The sequence below is a fragment of the Pseudophryne corroboree genome, chromosome 4, assembly GCF_028390025.1.
Source record: "Pseudophryne corroboree isolate aPseCor3 chromosome 4, aPseCor3.hap2, whole genome shotgun sequence".
Taxonomy (NCBI): domain Eukaryota; kingdom Metazoa; phylum Chordata; class Amphibia; order Anura; family Myobatrachidae; genus Pseudophryne; species Pseudophryne corroboree.
The window spans coordinates 433,763,814-433,791,582 of NC_086447.1; the positions used below are offsets into that span (position 1 = coordinate 433,763,814).

Consider the following 27,769-nt stretch of genomic DNA (forward strand, 5'->3'; position numbering starts at 1 on the left):
TCAGTCACGTCAGACAGACCTTATTACAAGGAACCAGCACTAAATATCTCGCTGAGATATGAAAATTTAGGATACCACTAATGTAATTATTTGCTTAGGTCATTCTGAGGCGTTTGGAAGATGACCTCTGTACACTGGTTACATGCCTACCTTTCTACAAAGCTGTGCTAATGTAAATTATATTTCCTATGAAGAGCTTCATCATGAAGATTAAGGAATATTAAATTAAGAGTTTTGTTGTGATGGGAACACATAGGGTGTAATATGTTCCTGCTGTTATAGACCATGGTGGATTACTTGATTCAGAATGATCCTTTTGTATTAATGATTACCATATGACATGAATGATGTGATACTCTACTTACATTATAGAGTTTCCACTTGTGCAAGAATACTTTATGTGGTTACCAAGATTACAGATTATGGTAGTTCATATGATAACGTGCACCAATATTTAAAATCTATTGTTGATACAATGGTCCCTACATAATTGTTCTGGTCCTAACAAACGACTTACCTTTATTTTAGTTGATAACCAACAAATTTAGATTTTAGCTATGGATACCTGTGCTTGGTACATGTAACCTCCTAAAAATAGCAATGCTTACTATTACTTAAGTATGTTATTTATGTATTTACTATAATAAGTATGTAGTAAAACACATGATCTATTTTCATCAATTGTATGGAGGAACAGACAACCCACATATAAGGTGAGGTAGCACAGAAGCCTCACGCGATATGTCTGAGTATGCTATAGTAATAAAACATTGTGTAATTTAGCAAAAAAAAAAAGCAATGTTTACAGTACCATTATTTATTAACAGTTATTTATACAGTATGGCATTCACAAATTATATACAGTACACAGAGAACATTTAGTCATCAACATCAGAGGAGATTACAATCTATATTCCGTTCCGCACATAAACGCAGGAGCACATTGTGCAAGACTCCTTCAGGACCTTGCGCTTAACTGACTCATACAAAATCTATGGGATCCTGCCCAATTTCTTTATTCATTACTGCTTATTGTCAGCTGGTGTACTTCATTTTATGTGCAGGGGAACACGCTGTTACAGTATGGTGTTGCACACAGAGGATCCTAGATACACTGTCTAATGTTCACAAGGAGCAGGGATAGTCCAGTGTCTTAGTTAACTCCTCTCTGTCCAATAAAGACTTAAAAGGGGAGAAAAAGTACTGTATTAACCAATCCGCTCCTGTCATTTTTTCAAACCCAGGTCCAAATGTATGAAACCTTAAAAAGAGATAGAGTAAAGACAGATAAAAAGAGTGATAAAGTACCAACCAACCAGCTCCTGTCATTTTTCAAACACAGCCTGTGAAATGGCAGTTAGGAAGCTGATTGGCTGGTACTTGATCACTCTTTATCAGACTCCACTTTATCACTTTTTAAGGCTTAAAACATTTGGGCCTCAGCTTGTAAAACGACGAGGCTGATTGGTTGGTAGTTTATCTCTCTCCAAGCTTAGATAAATCTACCCCTTAAACTTTTAGTAGTATTATCTCAAACATTTATCTAACGTATGGAGAGCCAGGCTTACAGTAGGCGTCTAGAGACTGACATATCGAGTTTAGGTTAACATGGGCACACATTACCATAATGTAGAAAATGCTCCTGGATTGTTACAATTATTCCCAGTGTAGTTTACAGTAGGTCACAAATAAACAGCTTCTTCTTTCTCGCCTTGTCTGTTGAAATGTTTGTTTATTTGCTGTACTTATAAGTTATGCCTGCTGTACTCAGAGGATTATGTGGTGTATAAATGACATAGGGGTCTATTTACTAAGCCTTGGATGGAGATAAAGTACCAGCCAATCAGCTCCTCACTGCCATGTCACAGGCTGTTTGAAAAATAACAGTTAGGAGCTGATTGGTACTTTATCTCCATCCAAGGCTTAGTTTAATAGACCCCATAGTATTGTAAGAGTCTTTTGCTTGCTAATTTACTGCAGCTGTGTCACTTTATGTGAGACCTCATATTATCTTGTTTTCATTACAATAAACTTTGCTTGATTAAAAACAGAAATGGAATAATAACCTCTTCTTAGCAACACTTGTTTCTCTACTTACGTTTTGCAGTAAGAGTGACTTCACACATCTCCTTCAAACGAACAATGAGCAGCTGGTCTGCCATAACTAGGACATTGCAAATAAATTCCACATTTGAAGACCCTGAAAAAAAAGAAAAGTGATAACATACTATTAGAAATGGCAAGTTGTGTATTTTAATGATTTAATATGTGAAATAACAATCTGCAATTACTGTTTTGTGGACTTCATTCCTACTCTAAAAATAAGTAAGAAAAAATAAGTCATCTTTGGGAGTAGATATACTGTAATTCACAAAAATATAAATGTCAGGTCACTAAGAACTTATATTATCATTCAACAATTTTTCCCGTACATCACTCACAATATGGCTACCTTGGATGTGTGCAGGAGCCACCTACGCTTTCATTTATTTCTTGGTAGAGCATAGGTTTACATCATTCCCACCACAAGGGGCACTGCTGCATTAAGGCCTAGGATTATTTCTTATGGATTCGACAAAGCAAGACTTATAACAAGAATAATAACAACTACAATACAGAACAATGTAGTATTTTATGGTTTCTAAGACACATTATTTTGAAGATATCTTTGTTAACAAATAATGCAGTAGTAGAAAGCGAGGAAAAGAAAATAACCAAAACCATAAGCCAAATCATTGAAATAAAATGACATCAAATTAGAGTAAATGTTTTCTACCAGCTTTTATATGCAGTAGAAGAATAAATCAGAGCCGGTCTCCACTCTTTAAAACCATTTAATGGAGTAAAGAAAAGTTGTGTTATGAAACACAATTCAGTCATGAGTTCCTTATGTAAAATAAGCAGATTGTACCTCTATTGGCAAATCTTTTTCTTGTACATGTACCAAGACACATACATATTGGGGTTAATTCAGAGTTGATCGAACCAGCAAATTTGTTAGCAGATGGGCAAAACCATAGGGGTCATTCCGAGTTAATCGCACGATAGCAGTTTTTTGCAGCCGTGCGATCAGATAGTCGCCGCCTATGGGGGAGTGTACTTTAGCTTAGCAAGGGTGCAAACGCTTTTGCAAGGGAGCTGTGCACAAACTGTTTGTGCAGTTTCTGAGTAGCTCTGAACTTACTCAGTCACTGCGACCACTTCTGCCTGTCTGGTCCCGTAATTGACGTCAGACACCCGCCCTGCAAACGCCGCAACACGCCTGCGTTTTCCTCACCACTCCCAGAAAACGGTCAGTTGCCTCCCAGTTATGCCTTCCTGCTGTCAATCTTATAGCGTTCACCGCTGCAAACGCTTCCATCGTAGCTGCCTGGCGACGGCCGTCGCCGGGCAACGACGCGCATGTGCAGTTTGGACCCGTTCGCACGGCTGTGAAAAAAAGCAGCGTGCGAACGGGTCGGAATGACCCCCCATGTGAACTGCAGGGGGGGCAGATATAACATGTGCAGAGAGCGTTAGATTTGGGTGTGGTGTGTTCAAACTGAAATCTAAATTGCAGTGTAAAAATAAAGCAGCCAGTATTTACTCTGCACAGAAACAATATAACCCACCCAAATCTAACTCTCTCTGCAAATGTTATATCTGCCACACCTGCAGTGCACATGGTTTTGCCCATCTGCTAACAAATTTCCTGTTGCGATCAACTCTGAATTTCCCCCATGGTTAGGCTCCACCTTCTAGTAGGCAATAAATCTGTAATATACAACCAACTCTACCTTCACCAAATATCTCTGCAGCCTCATTTATTTTCACAACTGCCAAGAAAGAAAGAACCATGAAAACATAAGCTGACCTTGCTTTTCCAGGTTAAAGGAGGTATTCCAGGGTGGGAAGATCTTTGTTCCCACACAAGCTGCTAGGAACAAAGACTCAAAAATAGGATTTAATTACCTACCGGAAAATCCTTTTCTCGTAGTCCATAGAGGATACTGGGTTTCCATTTAAAACCATGAGTATAGACGGGTCCACTAGGAGCCATGGGCACGTTAAGAATATGATACTGTGGACTGGCTCCTCCCTCTATGCCCCTCCTACCAGACTCAGTCTAGGAAACTGTGCCCGAGAAGATGGACATACTTTGAGAGAAGGATAGATAAGAACAGTGGTGAGATTCTGAATCAGCACACACAAAAAGAAAATGAGGAAAGCCATGCAAACCAAACTTGAAACAGGAACAGCTGAACCAAATAACAATACTTAACCAAGTAACATTGAGGAAGAACGAAGCACTGGGCGGGCGCCCAGTATCCTCTGCGGACTACGAGAAAACAATTTACCGGTAGGTAATTAAAATCCTATTTTCTCTTACGTCCTAGAGGATACTGGGGATCCATTTAGTACCATGGGGAAATACCAAAGCGCCCAAACCGGGTGGGAGAGTGTGGAGGTTCCTGCAGAACTGACTGACCAAACTGATGGTCCTCAGAGGCCAAAGTATCGAACTTGTAAAACTTTGCAAACATGTTTGAACCTGACCAAGTAACTGCTTGTCAGAGCTGTAAAGCCGAGACACCCCGGTCAGCCGGAACCACAATAGGTTGGTTGATGTTAAACGCGAACACCACCTTAGGAAGGAATTGCTGACGAGTTCCGAGTTTAGCTCTATCATCATGGAAAATTTTAGTAGGGGCTCTTGTGAGACAACGCCATCAGCTCCGACACACGTCTTGCTGAACCCAAGGCCAACAGTGTGACTGTCTTCCATGTAAGATACTTAACCTCTACCTCCTGTAACGGTTCAAACCAGTCCAATTGGAGGAACTGCAGCACCAAATTGAGATCCCAAGGTGTCGTAGGAGGCACAAAGGGAGGTTGGATGTGCAGAACTCCTTCCAAGAATGTCTGGACCTCAGGAAGAGAAGCCAAATTGTTTTTGAAAGAAAATGGACAAGGCTAAAATCAGGACTTTTATTGAGCCAAGACGAAGGCCCACATCCACACCCGACTGCAGAAAAAGCAGGAAACGTCCCAGATGAAATTCCACCGCAGAATATTTTCTGCTCTCACACCAAGAGACGTATTTCTTCCAAATACGGTAGTAATGTTTAGACGTCACCCACTTCCTGGCTTGAATCATAGTCGGGATGACGGTCAGGGATGCCTCTCCCGGCAAGAATCAACCGTTCAACTTCCATGCCATCAAACGTAGCCCTGGTAAATCTTGATAGACGAATGGGCCCTGTTGCAGAAGATCCTCGCGAAGAGGTAGAGGCTACGGATCTTCGAGAAGCATCTCCAGGAGGTCCGCGTACCAGGCCCTTCTTGGCCAGTCTGGAGAAATGAGAATTGCTTGAGCCTTTTCCCTTTTTATTCTTTTCAGAATTCTTGGGATCAGAGGAACTGGAGGAAACACGTATACCACCTGATATACCCATGGAGTCGTCAGAGCGTTCACTGCCAGTGCCTGTGGGTCTCTCGACCTGGAACAATACTGCTTGAGCTTCTTGTTGAGAGAGGCCATCATGTCGATCTGTGGATATCCCCATCGACTTGTCAAGCACCTGAACACCTCCGGGTGAGGGCCCCACTCCCCTGGGTGCAGGTCGTGTCTGCTGAGGAAGTCTGCTTCCCAGTTGTCTACTCCCGGAATGAAGACCGCTGACAATGCCGCAGCGTGTTTTTCTGCCCAGAGGAGAATTCTTGACACCTCTGACATTTCTGCTCTGCTTTTCGCTCCGCCCTCGGTTTATGCACTTTACTGCCGTCACACTGTCCGACTGGACCTGAATTGCCCGATCTTGAAAATAGGATTTTAATTACCTACCGGTAAATCCTTTTCTCGTAGTCCGTAGAGGATGCTGGGGTCCACATTAGTACCATGGGGTATAGACGGGTCCACTAGGAGCCATTAAGAGTTTGAGAGTGTGGGCTGGCTCCTCCCTCCATGCCCCTCCCACCAGACTCAGTCTAGAAACTGTGCCCGAGGAGACGGACATCTTCGAGAGAAGGATTATACACAGATAGTGGCGATATTCACACCAGCTCACACACAAGGCAAACCAAGCTAACTAGCTTAAAACATCAGCAATGGCTGTACCTTCTGGAGTGACGCAGGTTCGGGATTCAGGACTGGATCCTTCCAACCACGGATGCAAGTCTCCGGGGCTGGGGCGCAGTCACTCAAGGGGTAACCTTCCAAGGAAGGTGGTCAAGTCTGGAAGCCGGCCTGCCGATAAACATTCTGGAACTAAGAGCCGTCTACAACGGTCTTCTCCAAGCGGCCCATCTTCGGAGAAATCGGGCCATTCAAGTGCAGTCGGACAATGTAACGACAGTGGCTTACATACACCGTCAGGGCGGAACGAAGAGCAGAGCTGCAATGTCAGATGTAATAGAATCATCCCCTGGGCAGAAAAACACGCATTGGCGTTGTCAGCAATCTTCATTCTGGGAGTAGACAACTGGGAAGCGGACTTCCTCAGCAGACACGATCTCCATCCAGGGGAGTGGGGACTCCATCCGGAGGTGTTCATGGAGGTAACAGATATTTGAAGGTGACAGAGCAGCTTCACCCCTTCTGAATGTCTCCACCCCTCAGCTACAGAGTCAGACTGCAGGATATGGGCCAGAGTTCGCTTTTGTGGACAAATGGCAAGGGACTGAGACGCTTGTTTGGGGGCTGAGGGGCAGATGTATTAACCTGGAGAAGGCATAAGGAAGTGATAAACCAGTGATATGTGCAAGGTGATAAAGGCACCAGCCAATCAGATCCTAACAGTTAATTTACATATTGGAGCCGATTGGCTGGTGCCTTTATCACCTTGCACATATCACTGGTTTATCACTTCCTTATGCCTTCTCCAGGTTAATACATCTGCCCCAGTGTCTCTGTTCATAATCTCATCCACAGACTGTCTTAAGTATTGCGTCTCTTTCTCATTGCAGGACAATTTATTAGAAATCTTGGAAATCATTCCTTTGAGGGAATCCAGCCACGCTGGGTCAGCCCTCCTAGCCTGAGAAGGTGCACTACACTGAGTACATAGTAGTGAGCTCCCTGGGAAAGAGGAACACTCTGCCGTACATGAAACACACTCTTTACCTGACATATTGTAAATGTGACAGCACACACACAGGAAAGGTTAAAGGCACAATTAACCCACAAAGAACCCTGCCAGGGAGACACAGAGGTATTTGGAGCCAACACACCGCGCTCTAATTGCTAATGCCAAGATAAGTCGGGTCGCAGACTAAGTACCCAGATTGGGGACTTAGTACAATAATAATCGCTCCGCCCCTGCTATGACCCCCTGGTACCGCTGAGGTAATCTGGAGTCAGACCGGAGGAGCTGCGCATCCCTGTCAGTCAGCATCCGTGTCCACTGCAGAAGGAAAATGGCGCTGGTGAGCTGCTGGATCCTCTCATAGTGAAACCTTGCCCCTTCAAAGGCGCGTGGGTTTCCCGCTTTGTTTATGCTGGCTGAGGCAATTTGTGCTTAAAATGGAGACAGAACCGTTTTAAGGCTTTGTTGGTCACTGTGGGTACTGTGTACAGTGTACAGAGACGCAGTTGTGTACTGAGTCTGGTGACGCAATCCGCCCCAGTGAGCTTCCATAAGCATGACCAGCTCCTACGGGCACATTTTCTAAACTGAGTCTGGTAGGAGAGGCATAGAGGGAGGAGCCAGCCCACACTATCAAATTCTTAAAGTGCCCATGGCTCCTAGTGGACTCATCTATACCCCATGGTACTAAATGAAACCCCAGTATCCTCTAGGACTTAAGAGAAATACTGTAAAAATGAAATCTCTTTTTCTTCTTTACCATGAATAGGAATAATTGCCATTGAGGTGACAAAAAACTATGATGGAGGAATTCAGACTTAATGAGTGACCAATGTCAGCAGGACTTCCGAAAAAAGTAATTTGCAAAAACTGCATCTCCATAAAAGTTGGAGAATGTACAGATGCCATCATGCAGACTTACTCTGCTGAATCCTCATGTGCACCTCCAAGAAGCGACCCATTACCCAAGGCAAAAGCACCAGACTACAGATGTAGTGGTAATAAAAGGATGCTGTGGACAGTAGCTGTAATCTAACTGAGATGATGCTGTCAGTCCCATTCTAGGGGATCAGGGAATTGGGGCAGACCACAGCACAAAGATAGTTATGAAGAAAAACGCATTACTTCAAGGTTATCTATGGATGCCTATTTATTGAGGTGATAAGGACAGAGGTAAAGGTAAAAAATGCTACTAGTTACTTTGATAGGACCAAACTACAGTTGGCTACACTGAAAAATTCTGTGCATCACCACAGTTCCATATGATGGGGGAGAGTTATTAAATCCTGGAGAGAGATAAAGTACCAACCAATCAGCTTCTATCATTTTACAGGCTGTGCTACAAAAATGATAGTTATGAGCTGATTGGTTGGCACTTTTTCTCTCTCAAAGGCTTGATAAATCTCAGCCAGAGTTGCAAGACCTGGAAATCTGACCTAATTTACAAAAGTTTACTTATCAGTACAAGATGGAGACCCAACAGAGGAAGCAGACTGCATGCACCATGAAGGAAAATAGCTACTTTGGAATCGCCACTATTGATGTTAGAAATGAGCAGAGCTGATAGACCGTAAAATAAATTAAAGCCAATTCCTTCCTTAGTAGACTGCAGGAAAAGTAGGACACGGGCCAGATGGAACACTGAAATTATAAAAAATTTGTACAGTATACATGTTTCACGCTCTTTATAATTCACTTAGGGCGGTATCCAAAAAGCCACACTACCTGACTTGACGGTGATATCCTATTAGCCCCGAACGCCAGTGCTTATCCAGTATTTACTTTTGCCTGCCACCAAATCCCAGATAAGTACCCATTTTTCCATGACTGCTGCAGCGAAAACACATAGGTCCACAGCTTTTGCGGGCCCTATGTGTTTCCGGCCAGTTAGGGCTAATTTCTCTCCTGGAAAAAATAAGAATTTACTTACCGATAATTCTATTTCTCATAGTACGTAGTGGATGTTGGGAACTCCGTAAGGACCAGGGGGATAGCGGCTCCGCAGGAGACTGGGCACAAAAGTAAAAGCTTTATGACTAGCTGGTGTGCACTGGCTCCTCCCCCTATGACCCTCCTCCAAGCCTCAGTTAGGATACTGTGCCCGGACGAGCGTACATAATAAGGAAGGATCTTGAATCCCGGGTAAGACTCATACCAGCCACACCAATCACACCGTACAACTTGTGATCTGAACCCAGTTAACAGTATGATAAACGTAGGAGCCTCTGAAAAGATGGCTCACAACAATAAACAACCCGATTTTTGTAACAATAACTATATACAAGTATTGCAGACAATCCGCACTTGGGATGGGCGCCCAGCATCCACTACGGACTATGAGAAATAGAATTATCGGTAAGTAAATTCTTATTTTCTCTGACGTCCTAGTGGATGCTGGGAACTCCGTAAGGACCATGGGGATTATACCAAAGCTCCCAAACGGGCGGGAGAGTGCGGATGACTCTGCAGCACCGAATGAGAGAACTCCAGGTCCTCCTCAGCCAGGGTATCGAATTTGTAAAATTTAGCAAACGTGTTTGCCCCTGACCAAGTAGCTGCTCGGCAAAGTTGTAAAGCCGAGACCCCTCGGGCAGCCGCCCAAGATGAGCCCACCTTCCTTGTGGAATGGGCTTTTACAGATTTTGGCTGTGGCAGGCCTGCCACAGAATGTGCAAGCTGAATCGTACTACAAATCCAACGAGCAATCGTCTGCTTAGAAGCAGGAGCACCCAGCTTGTTGGGTGCATACAGGATAAACAGCGAGTCAGATTTTCTGACTCCAGCCATCCTGGAAACATATATTTTCAGGGCCCTGACTACGTCCAGCAACTTGGAGTCCTCCAAGTCCCTAGTAGCCGCAGGCACCACAATAGGCTGGTTCATGTGAAACGCTGAAACCACCTTAGGGAGAAATTGAGGGCGAGTCCTCAGTTCTGCCCTGTCTGAATGAAAAATTAGGTAAGGGCTTTTATATGATAAAGCCGCCAATTCTGAGACACGCCTGGCTGAAGCCAGGGCTAACAGCATGACCACTTTCCATGTGAGATATTTTAATTCCACAGTGGTGAGTGGTTCAAACCAATGTGACTTTAGGAGACTCAACACTACATTGAGATCCCAAGGTGCCACTGGAGGCACAAAAGGAGGCTGTATATGCAGTACCCCTTTGACAAACGTCTGAACTTCAGGCACTGAAGCCAGTTCTTTTTGGAAGAATATTGACAGGGCCGAAATTTGAACCTTAATGGACCCTAATTTTAGGCCCATAGATAGTCCTGTTTGCAGGAAATGCAGGAAACGACCCAGTTGAAATTCCTCTGTAGGGGCCTTCTTGGCCTCACACCACGCAACATATTTTCGCCAAATGCGGTGATAATGTTTCGCGGTTACATCCTTCCTGGCCTTGATCAGGGTAGGGATGACTTCATCTGGAATGCCTTTTTCCTTCAGGATCCGGCGTTCAACCTCCATGCCGTCAAACGCAGCCGCGGTAAGTCTTGGAACAGACAAGGTCCCTGCTGGAGCAGGTCCTTTCTTAGAGGTAGAGGCCACGGGTCCTCCGTGAGCATCTCTTGAAGTTCCGGGTACCAAGTCCTCCTTGGCCAATCCGGAGCCACGAGTATAGTTCTTACTCCTCTCCTTCTTATGATTCTCAATACTTTGGGTATGAGAGGCAGAGGAGGGAACACATACACTGACTGGTACACCCACGGTGTTACCAGAGCGTCCACCGCTATCGCCTGAGGGTCCCTTGACCTGGCGCAATATCTGTCTAGTTTCTTGTTGAGACGAGACGCCATCATGTCCACCTTTGGTTTTTCCCAACGGTTTACAATCACGTGGAAGACTTCTGGGTGAAGTCCCCACTACCCCGGGTGGAGGTCGTGTCTGCTGAGGAAGTCTGCTTCCCAGTTGACCACTCCCGGAATGAACACCGCAGCTTCTTCCATTGCCCTCCTGCTTCTTGTGCCGCCCTGTCTGTTTACGTGGGCGACTGCCGTGATGTTGTCCGATTGGATCAATACCGACTGACCCTGAAGCAGAGGCCTTGCTTGACTTAGGGCATTGTAAATTGCCCTTAGTTCCAGGATATTTATGTGAAGAGACGTTTCCATGCTTGACCACAAGCCCTGGAAATTTCTTCCCTGTGTGACTGCTCCCCAGCCTCTCAGGCTGGCATCCGTGGTCACCAGAATCCAGTCCTGAATGCCGAATCTGCGGCCCTCTAGAAGATGAGCACTCTGCAACCACCACAGGAGAGACACCCTTGTCCTTGGAGATAGGGTTATCCGCTGATGCATCTGAAGATGCGATCCGGACCATTTGTCCAGCAGATCCCACTGAAAAGTTCTTGCATGGAATCTTCCGAATGGAATCGCTTCGTAAGAAGCCACCATCTTTCCCAGGACCCTTGTGCATTGATGCACTGACACTTGTCCTGGTTTCAGGAGGTTCCTGACTAGCTCGGATAACTCCCTGGCCTTCTCCTCCGGGAGAAACACCTTTTTCTGGACTGTGTCCAGAATCATCCCTAGGAACAGTAGACGTGTTGTTGGAATCAGCTGCGATTTTGGAATATTTAGAATCCACCCGTGCTGACGTAGCACTACCTGAGATAGTGCTACTCCGACCTCTAACTGTTCCCTGGACCTTGCCCTTATCAGGAGATCGTCCAAGTAAGGGATAATTAAGACGCCTTTTCTTCGAAGAAGAATCATCATTTCGGCCATTACCTTGGTAAAGACCCGTGGTGCCGTGGACAATCCAAACGGCTGCGTCTGAAACTGATAATGACAGTTTTGTACCACAAACCTGAGGTACCCTTGGTGAGAAGGGTAGATTGGGACATGGAGATAAGCATCTTTGATGTCCAGAGACACCATATAGTCCCCTTCTTCCAGGTTCGCTATCACTGCTCTGAGTGACTCCATCTTGAATTTGAACCTTTTTATGTAAGTGTTCAATGATTTCAGATTTAAAATCGGTCTCACCGAGCCGTCCGGCTTCGGTACCACAAACAGCGTGGAGTAATACCCCTTTCCCTGTTGTAGGAGGGGTACCTTGATTATCACCTGCTGGGAATACAGCTTGTGAATAGCTTCCAATATTGCCTCCCTGTCGGAGGGAGACGTTGGTAGAGCAGACTTCAGGAACCGGCGAGGGGGAGACGTCTCGAATTCCAATTTGTACCCCTGTGATACTACCTGCAGGATCCAGGGGTCCACTTGCGAGTGAGCCCACTGCGCGTTAAAATTTTTGAGACGGGCCCCCACCGTGCCTGAGTCCGCTTGTAAAGCCCCAGCGTCATGCTGAAGACTTGGCAGAAGCGGGGGAGGGCTTCTGATCCTGGGAAGAGGCTGCCTGCTGCAGTCTTTTTCCCCTTCCTCTGCCCCGGGGCAGAAATGAGTGGCCTTTTGCCCGCTTGCCCTTATGGGGACGAAAGGACTGAGTTTGAAAAGACGGTGTCTTTTTCTGCTGAGAGGTGACCTGGGGTAAAAAGGTGGATTTCCCTGCCGTCGCCGTGGCCACCAGGTCCGATAGACCGACCCCAAATAACTCCTCCCCTTTATACGGCAAAACTTCCATATGCCGTTTGGAATCCGCATCACCTGACCACTGTCGTGTCCATAAACTTCTTCTGGCAGAAATGGACAGCGCACTTACTCTCGATGCCAGGGTGCAAATATCCCTCTGTGCATCTCGCATATATAGTAATGCATCCTTTAAATGCTCTATAGTCAATAATATACTGTCCCTATCCAGGGTATCAATATTTTCAGTCAGGGAATCCGACCAAGCCACTCCAGCGCTGCACATCCAGGCTGAGGCGATTGCTGGTCGTAGTATAACACCAGTATGTGTGTATATACCCTTTAGGATATTTTCCAGCTTTCTATCAGCTGGTTCCTTGAGGGCGGCCGTATCAGGAGACGGCAACGCCACTTGTTTTGATAAGCGTGTGAGCGCCTTATCTACCCTAGGGGGTGTTTCCCAACGCGCCCTAACCTCTGGCGGGAAAGGGTATAATGCCAATAATTTATTAGAAATCAGCAGTTTTTTTATCAGGGGAAACCCACGCTTTGTCACACACCTCATTTAATTCATCTGATTCAGGAAAAACTATGGGTAGTTTTTTCACACCCCACATAATACCCCTTTTTGTGGTACTTGTAGTATCAGAAATGTTCAAAGCCTCCTTCATTGCCGTGATCATGTAACGTGTGGCCCTACTGGACATTACGTTTGTCTCGTCACCGTCGACGCTGGAGTCAGTATCCGTGTCTGGGTCTGTGTCGACCATCTGAGGTAACGGGCGCTTTAGAGCCCCTGACGGTGTTTGAGACGCCTGGACAGGCACTAACTGATTTGCCAGCTGTCTCATGTCGTCAACAGTTTTTTGCAAAGTGCTGACACTGTCACGTAATTCCTTCCATACGACCATCCAGTCAGGTGTCGACTCCCTAGGGGGTGACATCACTATTACAGGCAATTGCTCCGCCTCCACATCATTTTCCTCCTCATACATGCCGACACAATCGTACCGACACACAGCACACACACAGGGAATGCTCTGATAGAGGACAGGACCCCACGAGCCCTTTGGGGAGACAGAGGGAGAGTTTGCCAGCACACACCAGAGCGCTATATATATACAGGGATAACCTTATATAAGTGTTTCTCCCTTCTATAGCTGCTGTATTTGTATTATCTGCCAATTAGTGCCCCCCCTCTCTTGTTTTACCCTGATTCTGTAGCAGGACTGCAGGGGAGAGTCAGGGAGCCGTCCTTCCAGCGGAGCTGTGAGGGAAAATGGCGCTTGTGTGCTGAGGAGATAGGCTCCGCCCCCTTTCGGCGGCCTTTTCTCCCGCTTTTTTTAGGAAAACTGGCAGGGGTTAAATGCATCCATATAGCCCAGGAGCTATATGTGATGCATTTCTTTAGCCATATAAGGTTTAAAACGTGTTTTATTGCGTCTCAGGGCGCTCCCCCCCAGCGCCCTGCACCCTCAGTGACCGGAGTGTGAAGTGTGCTGAGAGCAATGGCGCACAGCTGCAGTGCTGTGCGCTACCTTATTGAAGACAGGAACGTCTTCTGCCGCCGATTTTTCCGGACCTCTTCGCTCTTCTGGCTCTGTAAGGGGGCTGGCGGCGCGGCTCCGGGACCCATCCAAGCTGAGCCTGTGATCGTCCCTCTGGAGCTAATGTCCAGTAGCCAAGAAGCCCAATCCACTCTGCATGCAGGTGAGTTCGCTTCTTCTCCCCTTAGTCCCACGATGCAGTGAGCCTGTTGCCAGCAGGTCTCACTGAAAATAAAAAACCTATTTAAACTTTTACTCTAAGCAGCTCAGGAGAGCTACCTAGCATGCACCCTTCTCGGCCGGGCACAAAAATCTAACTGAGGCTTGGAGGAGGGTCATAGGGGGAGGAGCCAGTGCACACCAGCTAGTCATAAAGCTTTTACTTTTGTGCCCAGTCTCCTGCGGAGCCGCTATCCCCCTGGACCTTACGGAGTTCCCAGCATCCACTAGGACGTCAGAGAAAAACAGGCTATAATTGGACAACCCGAAAATGACCATCGGGAAAAAAATCACATTAAATGCCCGCTTTGTTGTGTGAAAAATTAGCGCAGCTAATAGGATACCCACCTTAATCTTGGATGATAAGGCTCCCATGATTCAAATCGGGTTGGGCCGGATATGCCGGCGTTCGGGAAGCCGGCGGTCAGAATAAAGACCGCAGTCCCGACAGGGGTTGGGTAAGTATGATTACCCTACCCCTCTCTTCCTACCTAAACCTAACTATCCCCAACCCAAGCCCTCCCCGGTGGTGCCTAAACCTAACCACCCCCCTCCTGCAGCCTAAACCTAAGCCTTTCTACCCTGCAGCCTAACCCTTTATATAGCATACCTCATAACTCTAACCTGGCACACTTAGAGCAGTTTGCAATCTGTCTAGAGGGGTTAATAATAAACATGATAGAATACAAGTACACCACAAGGGTGTCTGCCAGACAATCCCTGAACGATGATAATACTGAGGAATTTGTTGTTAAAATGGGAAGTCTACTTAAACTGGCTGAACATTTATAGATTATCATTCCAACCAGCCAAATGGTTGTTTGGAACAAAAATCTGGTAATTTATGGATTTAAACGACAATCAGTTATTTGCACCCTAACATCAAAAAATGGCTGGTGAAATTCAGCTCAATGGACATATAGAGATGGTGAAGAGATATGTTCTATTGCTAGAACAGAACATTTGTTGAGACATGAATTGTGCCTCCTCCATAAAGGAAACAATAGCACCTACCATCCTCTTCTAGAACAGACTTTGTGTTCAGAATGCAATATATCAAGTGAATCAAAAACAAAGGCAAGAAATACAATGGAAGCCATTGAGATCAAGTGTCAAGAAACTCATCGCATTCGTTACATAGATGTTACTGGCAGAGGATGCATAAATTGTGCTCCAAGATTAGGGTCTCCTCTTACTCAAGAGTCCCACTCCTGATTCATATCAAATGCAGGGCAGGATGCCGTGTAGAAGCCAGGCAACTAGAACAATACAGGGATACAAATACACCAGGGGTGTAGTACGGGCTCACGGAGGAGGTCATGTGACTGTCGGTCAGCCGACCGGCGGTCACATGACTACCACCCATACACCAGAAGTGACTAAAATTACTATAAACAAAATAGCCATCAGGCATTTTTAAGCACCCCCCAAACTAAGTAGAGCATTTTATTGCTTAAAAAACTGCTATAATGTTTAAACAATTGTTAAAAAATTTAAAAATCAGCCATTTAAATGAAATTAAGAGCTCCGATTATTTTTCTTTAGGACAGTAATAGATATTAGTAATATTAACAAATATTAATTTTGCTTTTTTTTTATAGGCTACAGGCTGATTTTCTAATTTTCTTCTTTTAACAGTAAAAATTATAGAAGCCAATTTTAATTAAATTGGATAGCGTGAGAATTGGGAGCGCGCACAGCCGCAGTTGTGAGATATTGGCTGCACCAGGCACTTTAATTATTTCTGCAAAAATCTTGCGCCAATTAAATATGCCCATAGACTCTGAGAACAGCTTTTAACTGTTCCAAAATGGTTCTTCTTCCACTGGAATGCCCAGAAGGCAATGGATTACATCTATCAAAGGATACTGGTTTCTGGAGTAATAATAAAATTAACTGAACGAAGTTCGTAAAAAAGAATCCTGCATTTCTGGTCAGATAAGCCTGAATATTTGTATACAGGTATTTGGCATGGTTAATTCACTACATTATATCAGCCACTGGGATTTTCTGATTTACTTCTTTTTCTATTTATAGTTGTACCTAGATCAAAGCAGGATTTTCTGAGATACTGGCTGCCACCTTGTGCTGGACTGAGCAAATTGCATCTTTGAGAACTGGTTTACGATGAATTCCTGTACGAGTTAATTGAAGCCCATTGGAGTATTTAACGGAGCACCACAGAACATACTCACGTATTCACTAACCAAAAAAAGAGCACTCAAGGACTAGCTGTTCTACCCGTTCTTCGTACAGGAGTTTCTGATTTTCACGGTTGTAAATATGAAGGAGTGGTAAAAAATAAGAATTTACTTACCGATAATTCTATTTCTCGTAGTCCGTAGTGGATGCTGGGGACTCCGTCAGGACCATGGGGATTAGCGGCTCCGCAGGAGACAGGGCACAAAAGTAAAAGCTTTAGGATCAGGTGGTGTGCACTGGCTCCTCCCCCTATGACCCTCCTCCAAGCCTCAGTTAGGATACTGTGCCCGGACGAGCGTACACAATAAGGAAGGATTTTGAATCCCGGGTAAGACTCACACCAGCCACACCAATCACACTGTACAACCTGTGATCTGAACCCAGTTAACAGCATGATAACAAAGGAGCCTCTGAAAGATGGCTCACAACAATAATAACCCGATTTTTGTAACAATAACTAAGTACAAGTATTGCAGACAATCCGCACTTGGGATGGGCGCCCAGCATCCACTACGGACTACGAGAAATAGAATTATCGGTAAGTAAATTCTTATTTTCTCTGACGTCCTAAGTGGATGCTGGGGACTCCGTCAGGACCATGGGGATTATACCAAAGCTCCCAAACGGGCGGGAGAGTGCGGATGACTCTGCAGCACCGAATGAGAGAACTCCCGGCCTCCTCAGTCAGGGTGTGCCCCTGACCAAGTAGCTGCTCGGCAAAGTTGTAAAGCCGAGACCCCTCGGGCAGCCGCCCAAGATGAGCCCACCTTCCTTGTGGAATGGGCATTTACATATTTTGGCTGTGGCAGGCCTGCCACAGCATGTGCAAGCTGAATTGTACTACACATCCAACTAGCAATCGTCTGCTTAGAATCAAGAGCACCCAGTTTATTGGGTGCATACAGGATAACAGCAAGTCAGTTTTCCTGACTCCAGCCGTCCTGGAAACCTATATTTTCAGGGCCCTGACAACATCTAGCAACTTGGAGTCCTCCAAGTCCCTAGTAGCCGCAGGTACCACAATAAGCTGGTTCAGGTGAAACACTGACACCACCTTAGGGAGAAACTGGGGACGAGTCCGCAGCTCTGCCCTGTCCGAATGGACAATCAGATATGGGCTTTTGTGAGACAAAGCCGCCAATTCTGACACTCGCCTGGCCGAGGCCAGGGCCAACAGCATGGTCACTTTCCATGTGAGATATTTCAAATCCACAGATTTGAGCGGTTTAAACCAATGTGATTTGAGGAATCCCAGAACTACGTTGAGATCCCACAGTGCCACTGGAGGCACAAAAGGGGGTTGTATATGCAGTACTCCCTTGACAAACTTCTGGACTTCAGGAACTGAAGCCAATTCTTTCTGGAAGAAAATCGACAGGGCCGAAATTTGAACCTTAATGGACCCCAATTTGAGGCCCATAGACACTCCTGTTTGCAGGAAATGCAGGAATCGACCGAGTTGAAATTTCTTCGTGGGGCCTTCCTGGCCTCACACCACGCAACATATTTTCGCCACATGTGGTGATAATGTTGTGCGGTCACCTCCTTCCTGGCTTTGACCAGGGTAGGAATGACCTCTTCCGGAATGCCTTTTTCCCTTAGGATCCGGCGTTCAACCGCCATGCCGTCAAACGCAGCCGCGGTAAGTCTTGGAACAGACATGGTACTTGCTGAAGCAAGTCCCTTCTTAGCGGCAGAGGCCATGAGTCCTCTGTGAGCATCTCTTGAAGTTCCAGGTACCAAGTCCTTCTTGGCCAATCCGGAACCACGAGTATAGTTCTTACTCCTCTACGTCTTATAATTCTCAGTACCTTGGGTATGAGAAGCAGAGGAGGGAACACATACACTGACTGGTACACCCACGGTGTTACCAGAGCGTCCACAGCTATTGCCTGAGGGTCTCTTGACCTGGCGCAATACCTGTCCAGTTTTTTGTTCAGGCGGGACGCCATCATGTCCACCTTTGGTCTTTCCCAATGGTTCACAATCATGTGGAAGACTTCCCGATGAAATCCCCACTCTCCCGGGCGTCGGAATGAACACTGCTGACAGTGCTATCACCTGATTTTCCGCCCAGCGAAGAATCCTTGCAGTTTCTGCTATTGCCCTTCTGCTTCTTGTGCCGCCCTGTCTGTTTACGTGGGCGACTGCCGTGATGTTGTCCCACTGGATCAATACCGGCTGACCTTGAAGCAGAGGTCTTGCTAAGCTTAGAGCATTGTAACTTGCCCTTAGCTCCAGTATATTTATGTGGAGAGAATTCTCCAGACTTGATCACACTCCCTGGAAATTTTTTCCCTGTGTGACTGCTCCCCAGCCTCTCAGGCTGGCATCCTTGGTCACCAGGACCCTTCCTGAATGCCGAATCTGCGGCCCATTAGTAGATGAGTACTTTGCAGCCACCGCAGAAGAAACACCCTTGTCCTTGGAGACAGGGTTATCCGCTGATGCATCTGAAGATGCGATCCGGACCATTTTTCCAGCAGATCCCACTGAAAAGTTCTTGCGTGAAAACTGCCGAATGGAATCGCTTCGTAAGAAGCCACCATTTTTCCCAGGACCCAATGATGCACTGACACTTTTCCTGGTTTTAGGAGGTTCCTGACTAGCTCGGATAACTCCCTGGCTTTCTTCTCCGGGAGAAACACCCTTTTCTGGACTGTGTCCAGAATCATCCCTAGGAACAGCCGATGTGTCGTCGGAAACAACTGCGGTTTTGGAATATTTAGAATCCACCCGTGCTGTCGTAGAACTACTTGAGATAGTGCTACTCCGACCTCCAACTGTTCTCTGGACCTTGCTCTTATCAGGAGGTCGTCCATTTTCTTTGAAGAAGAATCATCATTTCGGCCATTACCTTGGTAAAGACCCGGGGTGCCGTGGACAATCCAAACGGCAGCGTCTGAAACTGATAGTGACAGTTCTGTACCACGAACCTGAGGTACCCTTGGTGAGAAGGGCAAATTGGGACATGGAGGTAAGTATCCCTGATGTCCCGGGACACCCTATAGTCCCCTTCTTCCTGGTTCGCTATCACTGCACTGAGTGACTCCATCTTGATTTGAACCTTTGTAAGTGTTCAAATATTTCAGATTTAGAATAGGTCTCACCGAGCCTTCTGGCTTCAGTACCACAACATAGTGTGGAATAATACCCCTTTCCGTGTTGTAGGAGGGGTACTTTGATTATCACCTGCTGGGAATACAGCTTGTGAATTGTTTCCAATACTGCCTCCCTGTCGGAGGGAGACGTTGGTAAAGCAGACTTCAGGAACCTGCGAGGGGGAAACGTCTCGACTTTCCAATCTGTACCCCTGGGATCCTACTTGTAGGATCCAGGGGTCCTGTACGGCCCCAGCGTCATGCTGAGAAACTTGGCAGAAGCGGTGGAGGCTTCTGTTCCTGGGAATGGGCTGCCTGCTGCAGTCTTCTTCCCTTTCCTCTATCCCTGGGCAGATATGACTCTTATGGGGACGAAAGGACTGAGGCTGAAAAGACGGTGTCTTTTTCTGCAGAGATGTGACTTAGGGTAAAAACGGTGGATTTTCCAGCAGTTGCCGTGGCCACCAGGTCCGATGGACCGACCCCAAATAACTCCTCCCCTTTATACGGCAATACTTCTTTGTGCCGTTTGGAATCTGCATCACCTGACCACTGTCGTGTCCATAAACATCTTCTGGCAGATATGGACATCGCACTTACTCTTGATGCCAGAGTGCAAATATCCCTCTGTGCATCTCGTATATATAGAAATGCATCCTTTAAATGCTCTATAGTCAATAAAATACTGTCCCTGTCAAGGGTATCAATATTTTTAGTCAGGGAATCCGACCAAGCCACCCCAGCTCTGCACATCCAGGCTGAGGCGATCGCTGGTCGCAGTATAACACCAGTATGTGTGTATATACTTCTTAGGATATTTTCCAGCCTCCTATCAGTTGGCTCCTTGAGGACGGCCCTATCCGGAGACGGTACCGCCACTTGTTTTGATAAGCGTGTGAGCGCCTTATCCACCCTAAGGGGTGTTTCCCAACGCGCCCTAACTTCTGGCGGGAAAGGGTATACCGCCAATAATTTTCTATCGGGGGAAACCCACGCATCATCACACACTTCATTTAATTTATCTGATTCAGGAAAAACTACAGGTAGTTTTTTCACACCCCACATAATACCCTTTTTTGTGGTACTTGTAGTATCAGAAATATGTAACACCTCCTTCATTGCCCTTAACAAGTAACGTGTGGCCCTAAAGGAAAATACGTTTGTTTCTTCACCGTCGACACTGAAATCAGTGTCCGTGTCTGTGTCTGTGTCGACCTACTGAGGTAAATGGGCGTTTTAAAGCCCCTGACGGTGTTTGAGACGCCTGGACAGGTACTATTTTTTTTGCCGGCCGTCTCTGTTGACATTATCACGTAATTCCTTGAATAAGCCATCCATTCCGGTGTCGACTCCCTAGAGAGTGACATCACCATTACAGGCAATTGCTCCGCCTCCTCACCAACATCGTCCTCATACATGTCGACACACACGTACCGACACACAGCACACACACAGGGAATGCTCTGATAGAGGACAGGACCCCACTAGCCCTTTGGGGAGACAGAGGGAGAGTTTGCCAGCACACACCAAAAACGCTATAATTATACAGGGACAACCTTTATATAAGTGTTTTTCCCTTATAGCATTTTAATATATATAGTCATATCGCCAAATAAGTGCCCCCCCTCTCTGTTTTAACCCTGTTTCTGTAGTGCAGTGCAGGGGAGAGCCTGGGAGCCTTCCCACCAGCATTTCTGTGAGGGAAAATGGCGCTGTGTGCTGAGGAGAATAGGCCCCGCCCCCTTTTCGGCAGGCTTCTTCTCCCGTTTTTCTGAGACCTGGCAGGGGTTAAATACATCCATATAGCCCCCAGGGGCTATATGTGATGTATTTTTAGCCAGAATAAGGTACTATCATTGCTGCCCAGGGCGCCCCCCCCAGTGCCCTGCACCCTCAGTGACCGCTGCTATGAAGTGTGCTGACAACAATGGCGCACAGCTGCAGTGCTGTGCGCTACCTTATGAAGACTGAAAAGTCTTCTGCCGCCGGTTTCTGGACCTCTTCACTTTTCGGCATCTGCAAGGGGGTCGGCGGCGCGGCTCCGGGACGAACCCCAGGGTGAGACCTGTGTAATGGTGTCCAGTAGCCTAAGAACGCAGGTGAGTTCACTTCTCTCCCCTAAGTCCCTCGATGCAGTGAGCCTGTTGCCAGCAGGACTCACTGAAAATAAAAAACCTAACAAAACTTTTACTCTAAGCAGCTCTTTAGGAGAGCCACCTAGATTGCACCCTTCTCGGCCGGGCACAAAAATCTAACTGAGGCTTGGAGGAGGGTCATAGGGGGAGGAGCCAGTGCACACCACCTGATCCTAAAGCTTTTACTTTTGTGCCCTGTCTCCTGCGGAGCCGCTAATCCCCATGGTCCTGACGGAGTCCCCAGCATCCACTTAGGACGTCAGAGAAATTTGGTAAATCTATAAAGTTGTACATTTGAGACATCTTAATGTAGTTAAAATAAGAATTTACTCACCGGTAATTCTATTTCTCGTAGTCCGTAGTGGATGCTGGGAACTCCGTAAGGACCATGGGGAATAGCGGGCTCCGAAGGAGGCAGGGCACTCTAGAAAGATTTATGACTACCTGGTGTGCACTGGCTCCTCCCACTATGACCCTCCTCCAAGCCTCAGTTAGGACACTGTGCCCGGACGAGCTGACATAATAAGGAAGGATTTTGAATCCCGGGTAAGACTCATACCAGCCACACCCATCACACCGTACAACTCGTGATACTATATCCAGTGTTACAGCATGAAAACAACAGAGCCTCTCAACAGATGGCTCAACAATAACCCTTTAGTTAACAATAACTATTTACAAGTATTGCAGACAATCCGCACTTGGGATGGGCGCCCAGCATCCACTACGGACTACGAGAAATAGAATTACCGGTGAGTAAATTCTTATTTTCTCTGACGTCCTAGTGGATGCTGGGAACTCCGTAAGGACCATGGGGATTATACCAAAGCTCCCAAACGGGCGGGAGAGTGCGGGTGACTCTGCAGCACCGAATGAGAGAACTCCAGGTCCTCCTCAGCCAGGGTATCAAATTTGTAAAATTTTGCAAACGTGTTTGCCCCTGACTAAGTAGCAGCTCGGCAAAGTTGTAAAGCCGAGACCCCTCGGGCAGCCGCCCAAGATGAGCCCACCTTCCTTGTGGAATGGGCATTTACAGATTTTGGCTGTGGCAGGCCTGCCACAGAATGTGCAAGCTGAATTGTACTACAAATCCAGCGAGCAATAGTCTGCTTAGAAGCAGGAGCACCCAGCTTGTTGGGTGCATACAGGATAAACAGCGAGTCAGATTTTCTGACTCCAGCCGTCCTGGAAACATATATTTTCAGGGCCCTGACAACGTCTAGCAACTTGGAGTCCTCCAAATCCCTAGTAGCCGCAGGCACCACAATAGGCTGGTTCAGGTGAAACGCTGACACCACCTTAGGGAGAAACTGGGGACGAGTCCTCAATTCTGCCCTATCCATATGGAAAATCAGATAAGGGCTTTTACATGATAAAGCCGCCAATTCTGACACTCGCCTGGCTGAAGCCAAGGCAAATAACATGACCACTTTCCACGTGAGATATTTCAGATCCACGGTTTTTAGTGGCTCAAACCAATGTGATTTTAAGAAACTCAACACCACGTTGAGATCCCAAGGTGCCACAGGAGGCACAAACGGGGGCTGAATATGCAGCACTCCTTTCACAAATGTCTGAACTTCAGGTACTGAAGCTAGTTCTTTTTGAAAGAAAATCGACAGAGCCGAGATCTGTACTTTAATGGAGCCTAGTTTTAGGCCCATATTCACTCCTGCTTGCAGGAAATGCAGAAATCGACCTAGTTGAAATTCCTCTGTTGGGGCCTTTCCGGCCTCGCACCAAGCAACATATTTCCGCCATATGCGGTGATAATGCTTTGCAGTTACATCTTTCCTGGCTTTAATTAGCGTAGGAATGACTTCCTCCGGAATGCCCTTTCCTTCAGGATCCGGCGTTCAACCGCCATGCCGTCAAACGCAGCCGCGGTAAGTCTTGGAACAGAGAGGGCCCCTGCTGCAGCAGGTCCTGTCTGAGTGGCAGAGGCCATGGGTCCTCTGAGATCATCTCTTGAAGTTCCGGGTACCACGCTCGTCTTGGCCAATCCGGAACCATGAGAATTGTGTTTACTCCTCGCTTTCTTATTATTCTCAATACCTTTGGTATGAGAGGCAGAGGAGGGAACACATAAACCGACTGGTACACCCACGGTGTCACTAGGGCGTCCACAGCTATCGCCTGAGGGTCCCTTGACCTGGCGCAATATCTTTTTAACTTTTTGTTGAGGCGGGACGCCATCATGTCCACCTGTGGTTTTTCCCAACGGTTTACCAGCATCTGGAAGACTTCTGGATGAAGTCCCCACTCTCCCGGGTGGAGGTCGTGTCTGCTGAGGAAGTCTGCTTCCCAGTTGTCCACTCCCGGAATGAACACTGCTGACAGTGCTAGTACATGATTCTCCGCCCATCGGAGAATTCTTGTGGCTTCTGCCATTGCCATCCTGCTTCTTGTGCCGCCCTGTCGATTTACATGGGCGACTGCCGTGATGTTGTCTGACTGGATCAGCACCGGCTGGTGTAGGAGCAGGGATTTTGCTTGACTTAGGGCATTGTAAATGGCCCTTAGTTCCAGAATATTTATGTGAAGGGAAGTCTCCTGGCTCGACCATAGTCCTTGGAAGTTTCTTCCCCGTGTGACTGCCCCCCAGCCTCGAAGGCTGGCATCCGTGGTCACCAGGACCCAGTCCTGTATGCCGAACCTGCGGCCCTCTAGAAGATGGGCTCTCTGCAGCCACCACAGTAGAGACACCCTGGTTCTTGGAGACAGGGTTATTAAGCGATGCATCTGAAGATGCGATCCGGACCATTTGTCCAACAGGTCCCACTGAAAGATTCTGGCATGGAACCTGCCGAAGGGAATTGCTTCGTAAGAAGCTACCATCTTTCCCAGGACCCGCGTGCAGTGATGCACCGATACCTGTTTTGGTTTCAGGAGGTCTCTGACTAGAGATGACAACTCCCTGGCTTTCTCCTCCGGGAGAAACACTTTTTTCTGGACTGTATCCAGAATCATACCCAGGAACAGTAGACGTGTCGTCGGAACCAGCTGTGACTTTTGGATATTCAGAATCCAGCCGTGCTGGTGCAGCACTTCCTGAGATAGTGCTACTCCCACCAACAACTGTTCCTTGGACCTCGCCTTTATTAGGAGATCGTCCAAGTACGGGATAATTAAAACTCCCTTTTTTCGAAGGAGTATCATCATTTCCGCCATAACCTTGGTAAATACCCTCGGTGCCGTGGACAGTCCAAACGGCAGCGTCTGGAATTGGTAATGGCAATCCTGTACCACAAATCTGAGGTACTCCTGGTGAGGATGGTAAATGGGGACATGCAAGTAAGCATCCTTGATGTCCAGGGATACCATGTAATCCCCCTCGTCCAGGCTTGCAATAACCGCCCTGAGCGATTCCATCTTGAACTTGAATTTTTTTATGAATGTGTTCAAGGATTTCAAATTTAGAATGGGTCTCACCGAACCGTCCGGTTTCGGCACCACAAATAGTGTGGAATAGTAACCCCGGCCTTGTTGAAGTAGGGGTACCTTGATTATCACCTGCTGGGAATACAGCTTGTGAATTGCCGCTAGCACCGCCTCCCTGTCTGAGGGAGCAATCGGCAAGGCAGATTTTAGGAACCGGTGGGGTGGAGACGCCTCGAATTCCAGTTTGTACCCTTGAGATACTATTTGAAGGATCCAGGGATCCACCTGTGAGCGAGCCCACTGATCGCTGAAATTCTTGAGGCGGCCCCCCACCGTACCTGGCTCCGCCTGTGGAGCCCCACCGTCATGCGGCGGACTTGGAAGAAGAAGCGGGGGAGGACTTTTGCTCCTGGGAACCTGTTGTTTGTTGCAGCCTTTTTCCCCTACCTCTGCCTCTGGACAGAAAGGACCCGCCTTTTCCACGCCTGTTTTTCTGGGTCCGAAAGGACTGAACCTGATAAAATGGCGCCTTCTTAGGCTGTGAGGGGACATGGGGTAAAAATGCTGACTTCCCAGACGTCGCTGTGGAAACTAGGTCCGAGAGACCATCCCCAAATAATTCCTCACCCTTATAAGGCAAAACTTCCATGTGCCTTTTTGAATCTGCATCTCCTGTCCACTGGCGAGTCCATAAGCCTCTCCTAGCAGAAATGGACAATGCACTTACTTTTGATGCCAGCCAGCAGATTTCCCTCTGTGCATCTCTCATATATAAGACTGAGTCTTTGATATGGTCTATGGTTAACAGGATCGTGTCTCTGTCTAGTGTGTCAATATTTTCTGACAGTTTATCTGACCACGCAGCGGCAGCACTGCACATCCAAGCTGACGCAATAGCTGGTCTAAGTATAATGCCTGAGTGTGTGTATACAGACTTCAGGATCGCCTCCTGCTTTCTATCAGCAGGTTCCTTGAGGGCGGCCGTATCCGGAGACGGTAGTGCCACCTTTTTAGACAAACGTGTGAGCACTTTATCCACCCTAGGGGGTGTTTCCCAACGTGACCTATCCTCTGGCGGGAAAGGGAACGCCATTAGTACCTTCTTAGGAATTACCAATTTTTTATCAGGGAAAGCCCATGCTTCTTCACACACTTCATTTAATTCATCTGATGGGGGAAAAACTACGGGTAGTTTTTTCTCCCCAAACATAATACCCTTTTTAGTGGTACCTGTATTTATATCAGAAATGTGTAACACCTCTTTCATTGCCTCAATCATGCAGTGAATGGCCTTAGTGGGCATCAGGTTAGACTCATCGTCGACGACACTGGTGTCAGTATCTGTGTCGACATCTGCGTCTGCGGTCTGAGGTAGCGGGCGTTTCAGAGCCCCTGATGACCTTTGAGACGCCTGGACAGGCACGAGCTGAGAAGTCGGCTGTCCCACATTCGGCATGTCGTCAAATTTCTTATGTAAAGAGTCTATACGTGCACTCATTTCTTTCCATAAGCTCATCCACTCAGGTGTCTGCCCCGCAGGGGGTGACATCCCTCCTAAAGGCATCTGCTCCGTCTCCACATCATTATCCTCATCAAACATGTCGACACAGCCGTACCGACACACCGCACACACACAGGGAATGCTCTAACAGAGGACAGGACCCACAAAAGCCCTTTGGGGGGACAGAGTGAGAGTATGCCAGCACACACCAGAGCGCTATATAATGCAGGGACTAACTGAGTTATGTCCCCTATAGCTGCTTTTTATATCTGTATACTGCGCCTTAAATTTAGTGCCCCCCCTCTCTTTTTTACCCTTTTCTGTAGTGTAGACTGCAGGGGAGAGCCAGGGAGCTTCCTTCCAGCGGAGCTGTGAGGGAGAAATGGCGTCAGTGTGCTGAGGGAGATAGCTCCGCCCCTTTTCCGCGGACTATTCTCCCGCTTTTTCCTATATTCTGGCAGGGGTATTTTCCACATATATAGCCTCTGGGGCTATATATTGTGGTATTTTTGCCAGCCAAGGTGTTATTATTGCTTCTCAGGGCGCCCCCCCCCCCCCAGCGCCCTGCACCCTCAGTGACCGGAGTGTGAAGTGTGTGTGAGGAGCAATGGCACACAGCTGCAGTGCTGTGCGCTACCTTGGTGAAGACTGATGTCTTCTGCCGCCGATTTTCCGGACCTCTTCTTGCTTCTGGCTCTGTAAGGGGGACGGCGGCGCGGCTCCGGGACTGAACACCAAGGACTGGGCCTGCGGTCGATCCCTCTGGAGCTAATGGTGTCCAGTAGCCTAAGAAGCCCAAGCTGGCTGCAAGCAGGCAGGTTCGCTTCTTCTCCCCTTAGTCCCTCGCTGCAGTGAGCCTGTTGCCAGCAGGTCTCACTGAACATAAAAAACCTAATTTCTATACTTTCTCTCTAAAGGCTCAGGAGAGCCCCTAGTGTGCATCCAACCTCGGCCGGGCACAAAATCTAACTGAGGCTTGGAGGAGGGTCATAGTGGGAGGAGCCAGTGCACACCAGGTAGTCATAAATCTTTCTAGAGTGCCCAGCCTCCTTCGGAGCCCGCTATTCCCCATGGTCCTTACGGAGTTC

At 47.2% G+C, this 27,769-nt stretch overlaps 1 protein-coding gene across 5 annotated transcripts in view; it reads right to left on the reverse strand.

The window, feature by feature from the left end:
- Window positions 1-27,769, reverse strand: part of IBTK (inhibitor of Bruton tyrosine kinase) — a 325,853-nt gene that overhangs the window by 128,969 nt on the left and 169,115 nt on the right. For all 5 annotated transcript variants that reach the window (XR_010176005.1, XM_063916884.1, XM_063916885.1 and 2 more), the window contains one exon: window positions 2,099-2,200. Coding sequence is in view for 4 of the 5 variants with exons in the window: in XM_063916884.1 (XP_063772954.1) it covers window positions 2,099-2,200 (102 nt within the window). In the remaining variant the exon portion in view is untranslated. The remainder of the gene's footprint in view (window positions 1-2,098; window positions 2,201-27,769) is intronic.